Source organism: Haliotis cracherodii, unplaced genomic scaffold (genome assembly GCF_022045235.1).
Source record: "Haliotis cracherodii isolate W230 unplaced genomic scaffold, xgHalCrac1.p SCAF_11, whole genome shotgun sequence".
Classification (NCBI taxonomy): Eukaryota; Metazoa; Mollusca; class Gastropoda; order Lepetellida; family Haliotidae; genus Haliotis; species Haliotis cracherodii.
Genome location: NW_027266266.1, coordinates 40,284,386 through 40,302,225, shown reverse-complemented (window position 1 = coordinate 40,302,225; position 17,840 = coordinate 40,284,386). Strand labels below are relative to the sequence as shown.

The 17,840-nt window shown below is 44.2% G+C and overlaps 1 protein-coding gene across 1 annotated transcript; it reads right to left on the bottom strand.

Annotated features, from left to right (window-relative positions):
• Positions 1-655: 655 nt before the first annotated feature.
• LOC139455786 (uncharacterized) lies at positions 656-10,941 on the bottom strand. Its single transcript, XM_071237332.1, has 3 exons — positions 10,485-10,941; positions 2,764-2,960; positions 656-2,464 (listed from the first exon to the last, which is right to left on the bottom strand). Exons 1-3 carry the CDS (start codon positions 10,768-10,770, stop codon positions 656-658), a joined length of 2,292 nt encoding a protein of 763 aa, XP_071093433.1. The 5' UTR covers positions 10,771-10,941.
• Positions 10,942-17,840: the final 6,899 nt, after the last annotated feature.

Here is a 17,840-nt window from a genome sequence, read left to right as displayed (position 1 = left end):
CAAGTTGTGACTGACACACCAGCTTGTCCTTCCAGATGTCCAAGATGTGACTGAAACACCAGCTTGTCCTCTCAGATGGCCAAGTTGTGAATGAAACACCAGCTTGTCCTTCCAGATGTCCAAGTTGTGACTGAAACATAAGCTTGTCCTTCCAGATGTCCAAGTTGTGACTGACACACCAGCTTCATGAGTCACATGTCCAAGTTGTGACTGAAACACCAACTTGTCCTTCCAGATGTCAAAGATGTGACTGAAACACCAGCTTGTCCTTCTAGTTGCCAAGTTGTGACTGAAACATCAGCTTCATGTTTCAAATGTCCAAGTTGTGACTGAAACACCAGCTTGTCCTTTCAGACATCCATGTTGTGACTGAAACACCAGCTTCATGTTTCAAATGTCCAATCTGTGACTAAAACACAAGCTTGACCTTTCAGATATCTATGTTGTGACTGAAACACCAGCTTGTCCTTCCAGATGTCCAAGTTTCTTGTCCTTTCAGATATCTATGTTGTGACTGAAACATATGCTTGTGCTTCCAGATGTCCAAGTTTTGACTGACACACCAGCTTGTCCTTCCGGATGTCCAAGTTTTGACTGAAACACCAGTTTGTCCTTTCAGATAGCCATGTTGTGACTGACACGACAGCTTGTCCTTTCAGATATCCAAGTTGTAGTCTGGGCTGAGCACTATGCGCGGCTGGGGTTGAATACATTTGCCGAAGGAGTGCAGGGCAAAGCACTGCTGCTCAGCATCAGCAGCCTCCTGCAGCATGTCCATGTTGCTGTACGACAGACTCATCAGCTGGAACGGCCGGATACGGCTGGCGTTGACGATGATGGCGGCGCGGAGACGGTCAACCGCCTTCTTATAACTTCCCACAGAAAACAACCAGGATCCTTCAAATTCTAGGATAGAAGCATCGCCATCGAAGGGAAATGACTGAAGATCCTTGATCAGCCTGAGTCTGCTGACGATCGTCGCGTTCGGATTGCGAGGCAAGAATTTCAGCACTCTGAAGTCCGTTGAGTTGTATACATTCGTGAAGGCGAGAGGACGGAATCGCCGGACGTTCTTCGTGATGATGTAGTTGTATTGGGTGCTGTTGACAAGTCTCCCGAGTATGTATCTACTGTGTTTTACATGCATAATGTCTGTAAGTCTATTCATCAATCTCAATTTCGGGTCAATATTTTGTCTGTAGTTTGGTAGGTACTTGGGGTCGAATTCGTGATATTCGTGATGAACTCGAGCGATAAGGGGGACGTCTTTACGTAAGACGGAAAATCCCCCCATTCCATAGACAGTGTAGTCAAGGAACAAACCAGTGACGTCATTCTGTTGTCTCACGTAGTCAAGACATTCGTTTACAGAACCAGAATCCCAATGGCCGTTAAAGGCCCAGTTTGCGTTTGATTTGTCGGATGAGCTAGGAAAATTTTTGTAGCAGTCATTTGCCTGTAAGATCACCACACATGTCACCAGGACATAGGAGATTCTACGAAGGGGCAGCGCTCTCCCGGAACCCAGGGCAGCAAGTGATGACTGCACGGCGCCCGCCCAGACCATGGCCTGTAGCACAAACACGTTGTGGAGAATTCGGGTTTCCTTATGACTCTGAAAGCTGTAGGCGGTGAAAAGCATCACCAGGGTGCCAACCAGAAATAACACAGGGGTGCGGAACTTCACGATCTTTTTGTGATGTGACCAGCACAACACTGGAATAATTCCCAGTGTGCACAGATTTAGGAACACCGCTGATGGCACTGCATTTAGATTCTTGAGATAATCTTCAAGGTATCCTTTCCCGAAAACTCTGTTAGAGAGGCCATTCAAGACGTTGAAGTTAATCCACTGGTATGGGGACAAAAAGAACCACCCGAAGTACACAAAATCGACACAGCCGCCGAGTAATATTGCACAGAATGCACCAAGGGTCACTGTCAGGAGGGAGGACACCACCACCTTCTGGTGATCCTTCCCTCGCACACACACAATCAGCCAGCCAGTCACTGACACAACTAGGAACATAGCGAGGTCAAGACGCAGGTAACACAGCATTCCAAGAATAAACCCACAACTTGCATATTTGAGTCTTCGAGCTTCCACCTTCAGGGAAACCACCGGTTTGGCTTTAACACCAGGGTCCTTCACACCAGGTGTGTCGTCCTCAGCTGGTTTGTCCCGTCGGGGAGTTCCGCCATTTTGGATGTCTGGGACGGGTTTGGCGGTAACTGATGGCGACAGTTTGATAGCAGAGAGAACCATTGCTAAGCAGAACATGAAGATTGGAGAGAGGAAGCTGTTGATGAGGGTGTGTGTGCCGAAGATGGTGAGATGCAGGGAGCTGGAGACGAAGACGGCTGCGAGGACGGCGACGTCATGGCTGCCGTAGATGACATCACACAGACGATAGACGGCGAGAGGCAGGGAGGACGACACGACCACGTGGATGAGTCGACCCACCTGCAAAAAACATCACATCAGTGTATAAAATCATAACAAACACACAGCACGTCGATGGGTCAGTTGTACAGGTCATGTTCTACGGGGGATCATTGAAACTGCTCAGTAAAACCATCTCAAGGTCAGTACACATACATTTGTATACTGTATGTTTTATTCTGCAAATACCTACATTGGGGACTAACATAAACTGCTGGAAGAACAGAAAACACATAACTTGTTGTGAGAACAGTAAACATATGACCGTGTCATAAACTTAAGCTTTGCACTACGTCATCGTCTCTGTGATGAATACCTACCAGGAAAAGGTTGAGGTTTGGGTTGAAGAGGCCGACGATGGCGAAGCAAATGGTGTAGATGTGTGGGTAGAGGAAGGAGCGGAGGCTGTAGAAGCCGAGGGTGTTCTCCTGGTCCTCCGCTGACGTCATCACGCTGTCTGGGGGAGGCAGGTACTCGTACATCCGAAAGCCGTAGCCGTACACCTCGGAGTGCGCCACTGCAACATACGACAGTCTCAGTTACGTACAGATCAACTTGGTGTGCAGATTTCCACAGGGACACGGTGTGAGAGTTGCCTAACTTGGGAACCCCGGGGGTTCCAGTTAGGATGTAGGCCCCCAACCTGTAACTGATCGTACAATGTACAAAATGTGTTTAGCTTAAACATGTTAGCATTGTGTCAGGTTTGAGACATGTTTAGGATCTAAACATGTTTTTAGTCCAGACATGTTTAGAATCTACACGCGAATGACAATGTTGGGTCTCTACGCTTTACGCGTCATTTCGACAGACGGAGACATCCTATTCAGTGTTTTTGTTCTTTTTTAAGGGACTTTCCAGGAATATCGCCACAGGAAGTACATAAATGGCCTGAGTAAGCTCTCAAGTAAGCCGTAATGTTAACCGATTATCTGGTGGGTTTTTTTCACTTTTAATCTAATTGGGAGCTGTGGGGTAGCCTAGTGGTTAAAGCGTTTGCTCGTCACGCCGAAAACCCGCGTTAGATCCTCCACATGGGTACAATGTAAGAAGCCCATTTCTGGTGTCCCCTGTCGTGATATTGCTGGAATATTGCTAAAAGCGGCGTAAAACCATACTCACTCTAATCTAATTCATTCTTTCATCTTAATATCCTTTCTTTCAGATGCAACTTTTGAATGCCAGGTGAATTATTTTAGCGTCAGGTAAATACAAAGTTATTAACTCCATCTGTCTCCCATCACCAAAATATAACAGCTTCATTGTGGCGACGTGGGCTGCATATATTTCAATCGATTTCTTTTGCTTTGTTTGTTGTTTAACGCCGCACTCAGCAATGTTACAGCTATATGACAGCGGTCTGTAAATAATCCAGTCCGGACCATCCAGTGATTGACATGATGAACATCACGCAATTGGAATACAATGACATGCATCAACCAAGTCAGCGAGCCTGACCACCTGATTCCGCTAAGCTCCTCTTACGACAAGCATATATTTTATTCGGAATATTTTTTGTATTTTTATGTTTAGAAAGAACGCGTGTAATTAAGAAATTAATATGTATTGAAGACCATCTTGTGATATTTTCTAAAATATACTCTTAAAAAATGTCGGGGGTCGTGGATATTAAATGTTGATACCAAGCATCAGAACAAAGATAGTGAGTAAGTGAGTGAGTATAGTTTTACGCCGCTTTTAGCAATATTCCAGCAATATCAGGGCGGGAGACACCAGAAATGGCCTTAACACAATGTACCCATGTCGGGAATCGAACCCGGGTCTTCGGCGTGACGAGCGAACGCTTTAACCACTAGGCTACCCGACCGCCCCCAGAACAAAGATAAGTGTTGACGACAAACATCCTATGCAAGAACGTTTATGTCTCTGAAACATGACTCCGAAACACATCCGATAGTCTGCACGCGCCGCACCCTGGAGCACCACACACGTGCCTTGGGTGTCATTCCTGATTTTGTCACTTTCAAGTACGCCGATCTATTTCTGTGGACCAAATTTTCTGTCAATCTTATTGATACTGCTGATCACACAGTTGTGATTTACTTGATGTTATTTATTGTTTGTGTATGAACACATCGCAGTAACGTGTCGTTAACGGTTCCACGTCAGAACAGTAAGAAGTGACCTGTCGGCAAAGGCACCTTTCAAGCGCGACGCAATCAAGATTATACTTTTTTTACATGTTGGTAGTGGATTAGAGTAAACATGTGATATTTTAAGGTGCTTCAAATACTTGAACTTCTTTGAATTGAATTTGTGAGTGAGTTGGGTTTAACACCGCTTTTAACAGTATTCCAGTTATATCACGGCGTGTCAGCTTAATGTGGGAGGAAAGCCCGACGTGATGCAGGTCTCAGACGTTTACCACTTCGGTAAAACCCACGAGCACGGGTATGGTGCTGACAATCCTAGAAACATAATCAGTGCGAACAGGGATTCGAACCCATAGTGATAGCTTTCTGGCTTGCCTAAGGGACGCTAATCTACACAACGAATCGCGGCGCCTTAGACGACTGGGCCATCCGTGCCCCCTTGAATTGAACTAAAAAAGGTGAGATGAGGTGAAATGGGGTTTAACGTCGCGTTCAAGATTATTGCACTTATATTGCGACGTGCATGCACGTGTGTATGTTTGTTACCTACATTGTCACACCCTGCATCGCTAAATCACATTGGGCAATAATGTTGCTAATATTCACATTAAATATCGATTATAATATTAAAGTGCGGAAAAAAGAAAAGAAATATGTTTCATCATCCTAATTTTATTGCAAGATTATATTATGGACCACATGAATCCGTGGATGTTGGCTAGAACAGCCAAGGTACGGTGACACAACGAGATCCCGACCTTTGAAGATCCGGGTTAGATTTTGTCTTCAGCAACCTACTTGTCGTAAGAGGCAACTATCGGGATCGGGTGGTAAGTCTCGCTGACTTGGTTGGTGCATGTCATCATATCCCAACTGCGTACATTGATGCTCATGATGTCAGTCACAGGACTGCGTGGTCGATTACTTACAGCTTGCATTCAATTCATATAGCTGGAATATCGCAGAGTGCGGCGCTAAACAAAAACATCTCTTCGTATCCCAATTGCATAGATCGATGCGCATGATGTCAATTATTTACAGACCGCCGTGGTATACATGGAATCTTTTCCATCAGATACTCACTGTAGACGCCCCAAACGATAAGCATGCTGCACTAGGACTCCGGCGTGTTGTGCTGTATCGGTCTGTATATACACGTGTGCGATGGCCCATGCAGATTGAATATAGAGGTATATGTACATATAGGTAATGACACTGTACTTATGTACATATCTATCGCCCCTTATCGAGGTCACATAGGTTCATACTCGTACATATGAATGTTAATAATAATGTGGACCTATATTGCGCTAGCCTCCACACGGTGCGTGCTCATTATGACCCCGGTTAATTTTCATTCTCAACTCCCCGAGGAGTATACAATCCAAACTGCCTTGTCAGACGCTAGTATGTAAACAGTCACGTTACCATTTCGTCCTACATACCAGGGGGTTCGATCCCCGGCCGCGTCATACCAAACGACGTTAAGAATGATGCACCGACAAAGTCAGAGAGCGTTAGTCGCCTCCTACGACAAGCATAGTTGGCTGAAGACCTATTCTTACCCGGATCTTCACAGGTTGAATAATAATAATAATAATTATATCCTTCTCATTGAGTAGTTATGAGTTAAGACAATTTTTATTCCACACTGAAAGGCCACATGCCAATAGTACAATTCTATTTTGGGGAGTGGTTGCAAATATGTATGGGCGGTCATTCGGTCAAAAAATACAAAGTTGAAAAAAAGGACAAAAGTACGCAATTAAGGTCAAATATTACGGATAAAGAATTAAATGTTACTACAAAAGGTCAAAATACAATATTAATAGTCAAATGTTACGAAAAGACGTCATAAGAAAAGAAAGAACAATGTGTACGAAAGAACGTCAGTGAGCACGAAAGGACGTTGACAATAAAGAACGCTAGATGGCGCTGCAATTTGTAAAACATTCTGAGTTTAATCGGCTTGTTCCGCCGTGTATATGATAACTGTATGCCGAGGTGCACAATGTATTACGTCATTCCTCGTGCACTCACCGTCTGACGTATTTTGACCTTTAGTAGTAACATTTAATTTTTATTCGTGATATTGGACCTTAATTGCGTACTTTTGTCCTTTTTTTCAACTTTGTATTTTTTGACCGAATGGACGCACATAAATATGTTTAACATTTCATGTTCTAATCAACATAGCATGATAAAGGAACATTGATCGTTTTCTAAGAATAGAATTATCAGTAGTTGACCTGATCGATATAAATCGTTGTGTATTGAGTATATAAAGGCAACAGTATCCTTCAGATAATTGCTTCCCCACAACTGTATCTGTGTTATTATACGCCTTGCTGAATCAGTGTTGGTAACGTATTTCCTCGATTAAACGCCCTGGTGTATATTTCTTTCAGACACTCTTTACCTCTGGCGTTTAATTGCAGTGATTGTTATGGGGAGAATTCCGTGAATATAAACAACCCGGCGTTTAATCGAGGCTCGGCGTTTAATTGATACCCCGGCGTTTATTCGAGTCCGGGCGTTAAACCGAGGTAATATGGTACACCCTATCCCATTCTGACGTCATGGTATATCACCCACAGAAGGTTAAACACCTCACGATGTTTCCCTGAGAACTCACCCGTAACACAGCATTCAAGTGTATCATGTCAATATGTCCCGTCCTTCTGAAGTTTAATAGGTGTAATATTCTCACAGGAACACATCGACAATATAAATAGCCCCCATTAACACACGGGGAAGTAACATTGACACAGTGCGGAGTAGGGGGTTGGGGACGGGGGCTGGCTGCCGTGAGAGAGTGTTAGGGGTGGGCGGTATGGCAACGTCACATTGAAACATATTCGCTCAAGTTCTGTGGGAAAGAGCAGAGATGAGAAAGCTCGCATGATACTTCTAATATATGATATTGACGATACGTAAACACGCTACAAAAATATACTCTTTTTATTGATGTTATTCAAGGGAGTTAATATAGAATCAACCAGCAGTTAAACACCCATATACACCCTTTGTTTACATAGTGGTATATATTCGACTTTTTGAGTCACAATGAACCATTTTCAATAGATGACGAGGTTGGGATCGCGGGAACTCGTCATTTGGTACATGTAATATATATTTACCCATACGTCGGTTGAGTTATTACATTCTACTAAAAAGATGTCTAAGAAGAACCGATTATATCATATGGATAGAGTTAATATGTCATCCAACAACAGATTAATTACCGTCATGTGATAGAATCGGGTTTTCTTTAACTTCTTTTGAGTATATATATTGGCCACCCGTGAAGATCCGGGTTAGAATTGGCCTTCAGCACCCCCGGCTTTTCTCAATAGACGACTAACGGGATCGAGTGGTAAGACTCGCTGACTTGGTTGTTGCATGCCATCGTATCCCAATTGCGAGATCAATGCTTATGATGTCAATCACTGGATTGTCTGGTCAAGACTAGATTAGACCGCCGTCATATAGCTGGAATATTGCTGAGTGCGGCGTTAAACAACATATATTGGCACATATTACAGAAGTGGATCTATGACTTGGATACCTGGGAGTGGGGAATGAGGATGGCTAGGTGGGGAGTTTACTTCGGAATTGATCATGTTCCAATTCAGGAGCACCTTGTATAGTATCAATACCGTTACACAATAAACACATCTACATCATTTGAATTTCATGTTGTTGGTCTGTTGCTTTACGCCGCACTCAGCAATATTCAGCAATACGACGGTGGTCTGTAAATAATCGAGTCTGGACCAGACAATCCAGTGATTAATATTATGAGCAACGATCCAAGCCGCTGGGGTACGATGACGTATGAGGATATGCAAACAACCAATACACTGAGCCTGTCCACCCGATCCCTTTGGTCGCCTCCTACGACAAGCATATATGCTGGGGTCCTATTCCAACCCGGATTCCCCACCACGCCATTTAAATCTGAAAGAGTATTCTACTACTATATTGATACCTCAGATCCTCTAGGGAGTCTCGCACCATTACAGCTAGACTTGGTTGATGCATGTCATCTATCCGAATTGCGTGGATCGATGCTCATGATATCAATCACTGGGTTGTCCTGTCCAGACTTAATTATTTACAGACCGCCGTCATAGAGCTGGAATATTGCTTAGTGCGGCGTTAAACAAACAAACAAACAAAACAGCTAGACTTGGTGCATGATATTGGTTTGAACGCCACTTCTAGTCAAGGATATACATACATCGGATTATTTAAAGTAGCCGGAAATACACGACTGAACTAATCCAACGATTCAGTCGATTATCCAACCTATCACGTTTGTAACACATCAGGAATATTAGCTTTGTTTAGTGTTTAACGCCGCTCTCACAAATATTCCAGCTATATGACGATTGCCTGTAAATGATCAAGCCTGGACCAGACAATCAAGTGATTGATACTGTGAGCAACGATCCACGCCGTCGGGCACGTTGACACACAATCAACTACATCAACCATGTCACCGAGTCTGATCCATTACGTTGCCACCTACAATCATAAGTTGCAGGAGGCCAGTTCCAACCCGGAACCGCCGCGACCATTAACAGAAGCATCAGTATTGAGAGTCATTCGTCACCACTCGCCCCTTTCCGTAACCTGCAAGCTTGTCCCGGAATAACACGAGTTGGTCACGAATGTATTGATAGTGGCAGTAACTGTAACTCTAAAAGTGCGATCCCAAAACTACTGAAATGTGAAAAGGAAAGCAGGCAATATTTCTTAGATATTTTTAGATATTCAGATCCAACTACAGGCTTGAACAGGCCCCGTGGTGGATGAAGAATTAATGGCATTACATCTGTCAAGGTATTGATTCCTGGAGGCCGATCTTCAGGTACTGCTACACCAGACGAGGAGACGTGGATCCACATAGCCCTGTGTCTTAGTAGCAGCATGCGAACTCATGCGCCTAGAATTTGAGATCTCTTACGTCCTCTTTAGAATAAATACCAACCGATTAAAAACGAATGAGGGCAACTCATTATAAACATGTTCACGTCGTGCGTGTCATTGCCATAAAAAGTTAATTATGAAGCTGGTGAAAAGCCCGGGAAAAGGTCTAGTGGTTTTAAGTTACACGTCAATGTTTTCTGGAGGACAAAGAGTGAATGAAACGAATACTATTGTTAGCAATCATTTTTAAAATGCATAGAATTCCAAGTTGTAAAACCCTACTAAATCCTGTAACGTTAGTGGGAGATTATAATTCAGGTAGTTTTCATCCATCAAATTTACTAAAATAGACCACTTTACTTTTAGGTGGCCTGTGTGCAACTCATCACAAACCACACCCACACACCATACCAATACCCATACCCATACCCATACCCATAACCACACCCAAACCAATACCCATACCCATACCTATACCCACACCCAAACCCACACCAATACCCATACCCACACCCATACCCATACCCGTACCCACACCCAAACCCACACCAATACCCATACCCATACCCATACCCATACCCAAACCAATATCCATACCCATACCCATACCCACACCCACACCCATACCCATACCCATACCCACACCCAAACCAATACCAATACCAATACCAATACCAATACCCATACCCACACCCACACCCACACCCATACACAAACCAATACCAATACCCATACCCATACCCATACCCATACCCACACCCAAACCCGCACCCAAACCCACACCCTCACCAACACACCAAACTCAAAACCATACCCATACCCACACACCAAACCCGAAACCATAAACATACTCACACACCAAACACGAAACCATACCCATACCCATACCCACACATCAAACCCGAAACCATACCCATACCCTACACTCACACCCAAACCCACACTCTCACCCCGCCCGCATCCTCACCCACCTCTCCTTTGATATAGCTCACCTTCCAGTCCCTGAAACACTTCATCCGGATGGAGCACCCACCAGTTCCTCTTCTGACACACGTACACTACCCGTATAACGAGCGTCACGACCGCCACAAATATAGGGCTCCATCTTGGGAACAGGGCATCTTGGAGGGGGTCCTCTCGCCTCAGGGTGTACACCTGACCCCCGGGGGGAGGAGACTCTCCGGGAGACAGGGGCCTCAAGACTTGCTTGCCCCCAGACGCTACCGCGGCGCGCATGGCCTCCAGGTTGGGTTTCCGGAGGTTTCTGCGACGGGTCATGATGGAGAAATTGGCGTAGATGGTAAACCGGGGTAGCGCGTTTCAGTAACTGTCTACAATCAAGCTAGACACAGCCATGACATATTGCAGGGTTCTGATGTAAACAAATATCCCCGCAGCATGTAGAAACAAGCGCTGACACTTGCTGATTCACTGAGCACGTTCTCTGGATGATGAAACACAACAACAGCTAAACATGGCAAAGTCACTGTCATTGATTTTCTGTCAAACAGGAGCAAGGTTTTTGATGACTAAACAGAGCTTGATGATAAACACAGTTCATAATTATTTACTGTTGTTGTTGGGAGGACCGGCTTCCTGGCAGATGCTCGGAAACACTACCTGCATCAAAAGCAAGTCAGCACAGATTGATAATTCGGTCATCGATAATTGAACTGTGGCGAGAGTTGTGCGGGGCGGCTGCTGGTGTGGGGAGACAGCGAGAGGCTGTGCGGGTCTCGGGGTGGCCGGTGTCTGGTGGAGAATCACGCATCACACCTGCTTGGAACAGGGAATTAACAGGATCCGTCAGTACCGCTAGGTCCGGCTGCCATCTTGCCGACTTGGTAGAAACCTGAGGCGAAATCAATAGTTAAAAGTACAGCATGTCACTGTCAAGTTTACCTTATAATGAATTCCCATACATTATGCATAGTGAAATATGGCTTGGAGGTGTACTGACACGTGGAACACAGTAGATGTGTGTACGCTGAGGCAGACTCCGCTTGGGTGGCGAGTTGTTGCATGTGAAACGTCTGTACTGGTGTGTCACAAGACCAATGGATACTTGATGAGGCTTATGGGGTGCTTGTGTAATGCATCAGGCAACTGTAAACGTTTGTGGTTTAACGTTTTGTTTGTTGTTTAACGCTGCACTCGGCAATATCACAGCTATATGACGGCGATCTGTAAATAATCGTGTCTGGACCTGATAATCCAGTGATTGACATCATGAGCATCAATCCCCGCAATTGGGATCGATGACATGCATCAACCAAGTCAGTGAACCTGACCACCCGTCCCCGTTAGTCGCCTCTTACGACAAGCATAATCGCCTTTTACGGCAAGCATGGGTTGCTGAAGACCTATTCTACCCCGGATCTTCACGGGTCTGGTCTAGATGTTGTGTACATAACATGTTATATTTGGGATTACACTTTCTTAGTACTAAGTAAAAAATTTAGAACCTTTTGGGTGGAGTCCCATCCGGGACTGAACTCCGGAGGCACCTCATTGCCAACGCACAAAGTCAGCGACCTAACCCACTCAGCCACCGAGGCTTCCGCGAAAACGGTTTGTACCCCTCTGATTTTGTAGAATGTCTGACAATTCTTAAAATCTTGGATGAACGTGATTGCCAGGACATGCTCTCCCGTCCTGGACCTACAAGTCTAGACGGTGTAGCGTCATGATGGGGCAGGGTAGCTAATTGGTTAAAGCGCTCGCTCGTCACAAGGGTTCGATTCCGCACCTGGGTACAATGTGTGAAGTGCATTTCAGGGATCCCCGCCGTGATATTGCTGGAATATTTGCAGCGGCGTAAAACCTAATTCACTCACTCACTCTTGCGCAATGTATGAAGTGAGATATTATGTCTGTGGTATTACCGTAGTCGTAAACAGCATGGTTGATAACTCCAGACATTATGAGGGGCGGTGGGGAAGTCAAGAGATTAAAGCGTTCGCTCGTCACGCTGGGGAACCGGGTTCGAATCCCCACAGTAGCACAATGTGTGAAGCCCATTTCTGGTGTCCCCGCCGTGTTACTGCTGGAGTCAGAGCGGATCTGATACATTCGAATAACACAAGTACTGACTGTCCAAATACCCGATTCTAACCGCCTATGAGTGAGTGAGTATGGTTTTACGCCGCTTTTAGCAATATTCCAGCAATATCACGGCGGGGGACACCAGAAATGGGCTTCACACATTGTACCCATGTCGGGAATCGAACCCGGGTCTTCGGCGTGACGAGCGAACGCTTTAACCACTAGGCTACCCGACCGCCCCTAACCGCCTATAAAATGAAGGTGAAATTGGGTGAGATGCAGTGTGTTCAACGCCGCGTTCAAGATTATTGCACTTACGTAGCCTTGTGCATGTACGTGTGTGCGTGTATGAGATACCATACCACAGTTTAACACGGATACTCAGATACGGTACACTGATTCCAGCCGACCAGTCCTTGATTTATGTTATTAATGCCGAGCGCCAGGCAGGGAAACAACAAGTACAATCTTTAGTATGACGTGGTCGGGGATCGAACCACCGACCTTCCGTTCTCCGGGCAGACGCTCTACCACTAGACCGCGGAGGCGGGCGCTAAAAATGGTTGTAGTACACACAAAACGGTGTCAACTATATCATGGATAATTATGGATTATAGGTGAGAAACAGACACATACTTCACGCATATACACCCTAACACGACAACCCTTCAGCCTCGCTGTGTAAAATACACGCCTGTTCATAGAGGGCAGTACGTTTAGCCATATCGCGTTGCATGTTAAAGAGAATTATTTGAACAAAAAAACATGACAGTTTCGAAAGCCACGTTATACGAGGCTATCGGGAGAATTAGTTTTTTACAAAGCGCGTTGGGATATAGTGTTACGTTAATCTGAGAAGGCTGAATACCTGCACTGTCACATCAGCTGTTCTCAAACGTGATGTGTATTTCTTGTCAAAGAATAGCCCATACCTCACACGATGGTATAGCTGTCTGAACGAGCGTCAGCCCTGCAATAGGCGGTTCATCGCAGTCACGTTACTTAAAATGTAATGCGGGTATTCATTCAACAAAGATTTAACTGTTCAACGGAACACGATCCACTAATGAACGTTTTACGAATCCATTGTTATGGTGTGTGCTATAGTGAGGTTGAAATCTGTGAGGAAGGTTTTACGCCGCTTTTAGCAATATTCTAGCAATATCACGGGGGGGGGGGGGCGGGCACCAGAAATGGGCTTCACACATCGTACCTATGTTCCGGGTCTTCGGCGTGAAGAACGCACGCTTGAACCACTAGGCTACCCTGCCGCCACTGGTTGAAATGGACAAAAACAAACTAAAAGATTCTTCATAGCTCACATAAAAATGAACGGATTCCTACCAAAACAAATAAACAGCATAAAAACAACAACAACACTGTGTCCAATTTTGTCCACCTATAGCGAGATATTATTACAAATGTTATACACGCCGCAAAATAAATGGAATACTGTTAAAAGCGGCGTTAAACCCAACTCACTCACTCACAAATGTTATATATCTGTTGACAGCAAATCATCCTGGAAAAAGAAATCCCTGCATTCTTTGCCTTATCAAATTGCTCATGCTGAAAACAAACTGGCTTCTTAACATGTGTCTAAGTAGCACAGGATAGATAGTAGAGGTCCTCAATAAAACAATTCAGTTTATCAAAGCGACGACATTACATCAAAACGACCACCCACTAAAGTACCTACCTTGTATGTCGGTGTAGATGTGGGTCGCAGGTATATGTACACACACAGTGCTTTGACCATAAACTCGGAACGTCGTTGCCGCCTGCGACAGCGTACACAGACAGTACAAGAATCACGATAGCACAGACACTAGCGTGTAAGAACCTATTAAACTATCCGTTCACAAAGGCAGAGCCCCCTGCCGACCACTTAAAGGCAATCAAAAGTGTCCGTGTTAAATCCAAACGAACAGATAGCGTACTAACAAGCGAGGCCTAATTAACAGGTGGTGCATGAGAACGATCCTTTTCTTCAGAGACAAATTAGGTAGAAAAAATGTGCTTCTCAGACATCAAGGTCAGAAGGCACCCCTTGAGGGTTGGCAAATAATCTCAATTTCTTGACAGCGGCAAAGCAATATTCCCAATTTGTTGACAGCTCCAAAAGCACTGAACACGCCTCCTGTAAAGAGATACTGTGTTTGTACTGCGACAAGCACAGCTTGAAATATGATTAATAATTTCCCAGAGTTGATGAATTCCTACTTATAAATACACAAACACAAATTGTAGATAGTGTTAGGTGAGATGGTATGGGTTGTTGCATACCGTTCCGTCAGGTGATGATGAAAGGCCACGGCACACGTCACGTCTGTGTTTGGGAAACGGGGGTGACACAGTATGTTGGTATTTTGTAAATGAATCCTATCAAAGTGAAACTGACAGAAACCAGGTCAAACATATCTTGCCGATATTGGAAATCCGACCCGAGGCTTACTTCAGGATGGGTAAATTATAGCAACCTGTAGGTCATTGAAAGCTTTGATTAAACGGTCATTTGATAATGGGAAGGTATTTCAGCTATCCCAGGTCGTAGTGAGGGGAGTGCTTGACAACACTCTGTATTCACCATTCAGATGGACAGTTTCGTGTCTTTCATATGTAACCATAAATATGATAGCAGACAAGCTGTCAAGACATATGCTATGTAGGATATAGCAATTAAAATAGCCTACATACAGTATTCACTCCTGACGATATATTATAGGGTATCAACATATCCAATGTCAACCATTGAGCGTCCATCAGATATGCCAGAAACCTATGATAGTGGAGCACCCGTGAAGATCCGGGTTAGAATAGGTCTCCAGCAACGCATTCTTGCCGTAAAAGGCGACTATGCTTGTCGTAAGACAACGGGATCAGGTGGTCAGACTCGCTGACTTGGTTGATTCATGTCATCGTGTCCCAATTGCGTGGATCGATGCTCATGATATCAATCACTGGATCGTCTGGTCCAGACTCGATTATTTACAGACCGCCGTCATATAGCTGATTCGGCGTTAAACAAAAAGAAACAAACAAACAATATGATAGTGGGTTCGAATCCCAGATTCACCCTGCTTATATTTCTAAATTTGTCAGTTCCATACCCGTGCTCGCGGATTTCACCAAAGGCGGTGTAAAATAAAACACTCTCACTCTAACAGAAATCCAAGAGCCAAGTGACGACACAGGGCAGCATGCAATTCAGTCATGTTCTATAATGCAATGCAGCAAACACCAACTTTTAGTCTAACGTAAAGACAACGATAAATGTTCAGAATATATGTCATGAAGATACATTATCTTAAGGGGCGGTCGGGTAGCCTCGTGGTTAAAGCGTTCGCTCGTCACGCCGAAGACCCGGGTCCGATTCCCGACATGGGTACAATGTGTGAAGCCCATTTCTGGTGTCCCCCGCCGTGATATTGCTGGAATATTGCTAAAAGCGGCGTAAAACCGTACTCACTCACTCACTCATTATCTTAAAATAATTCACATTATCGGGGATAGGTTGACTACCACAAATCCCACTAAGCTCCTTTAGACCCTGACTGATTGTGTAGAGACAAACAGCCCTCTAACACACGACAGCCATAATACCCTCCTTACCAGCCACATTGACCTGTCAGCTGTCGGGGAACCCTGACAAATGGCATCCACACTAAATCTACCTGGAACGAAAACCTGACAGGTGAAGGCTTTTTGCGATGGCGTTACACAGTAGGACGGTGACAATCAGCTGAACATTGCTGGCGTGTGTAGCATGAGTGAGTGAGTGATTCCTGTTTTGATTCCTGACGATGGCAAGACCCATGAAATAATTCATTTAGAAGTGACACACATAAGGAAGAGAATTTATGGATGTCAACTTCTTTATTATGAGGAACACAACGTTTCGGGGTTTATGCTTCATCCGGGGAATGAATGGTATGTAGGCAGAGAGCATATATATGTACATGTAAGAACAGCAACAGTAATACGATAACAAAAGGTGGAAAATTAACAAGCGAAGCCAACAGATAATTGGCGCTGATAGGTGATCAGCAATAGTAAAGAAGACACATCCATCAATTCTCTTCCCTAACGAAGTTGATGTCCATATGTTCTCTTCCCTAACGAAGTTGATATCCATAAATTCTCTTCCCTCACGGAGTTGATATCTATATATTCTCTTCCCTAACGAAGTTGATATCCATAAGTTCTCTTCACTAACGAAGTTGATATCCATATATTCTCTTCCCTAACGAAGTTGATATCCATATGTTCTCTTCCCTAACGAAGTTGATATCCATAAATTCTCTTCCCTCACGGAGTTGATATCTATATATTCTCTTCCCTAACGAAGTTGATATCCATAAGTTCTCTTCCCTCACGGAGTTGATATCTATATATTCTCTTCCCTAACGAAGTTGATATCCATAAGTTCTCTTCACTAACGAAGTTGATATCCATATATACTCTTCCCTAACGAAGTTGATATCCATATATTCTCTTCCCTAACGAAGTTGATATCCATAAGTATTCTTCCCTAACGAAGTTGATATCCATATATTCTCTTCCCTAACGAAGTTGATATCCATATATTCTCTTCCCTAACGGAGTTGATATCCATATATTCTCTTCCCTAACGAACCCACGATCATAAGTTTCTGCATAGCGAATTGTGGCGCCTTCGACGGCAGGGCCACCCGTGTACATGGTCACATTGTGTGATGGGGAAAATAGATGAGAAAATTTCCTTCAAGCCAAGAAGAAAAAAGTACTTTTAAATGCTCGCATATGTGGAACTTTGAAGGGAGTTATTTAATATTGAATTTGGTTATCATTAATACTTTCCGACTTCTACAGCCTCACTACAAGAAGCATCCTACAGCTGTCTGGTGCGAGTTTATATAAGAGTGAATATGCAGAAGTTCTGCTTGAGAGGAGCCATGTCGGTATATCACATTCTGTGTCTTAATAACGTGTGCAGGGAGATGGTAGACTAAAACAGTAATATAAGTTAAATGAAACGTATCTTGTATGTAACATTTGCAATGAGTGTAGGGCTGGGACGGGTAACTCGGGTACTCTCGTCGGGTGGGTCCTGAGTAGGACCCGGGTACCCACATGACTACCCGGACCCGTGGTTAGTCACGTGACATACTGTTTAATGACATTAACAATAAAACTCAATGGTTACACTACAAGTATAGCTAATGTTCATATTTCTTTCTCACTATGCAGGCATTCGTTCTGACTTTTATATGTTCGAGTAAGGATAAAGGGTCTATCAACTGCAGTGTATGCATGATCATGTA

Bases quoted from the DNA above. Each gene is read 5' to 3' on its own strand.
- LOC139455786 (XM_071237332.1), bottom strand. From the start codon at position 10,770: ATGACCCGTCGCAGAAACCTCCGGAAACCCAACCTGGAGGCCATGCGC. The intron at 2,961-10,484 runs GTGAGCTATATC...CGTATGTTGCAG, and splicing joins AGTGTTTCAGGGACTGGAAG to TGGCGCACTCCGAGGTGTAC. The intron at 2,465-2,763 runs GTAGGTATTCAT...TGTTTTTTGCAG, and splicing joins CAAACCTCAACCTTTTCCTG to GTGGGTCGACTCATCCACGT.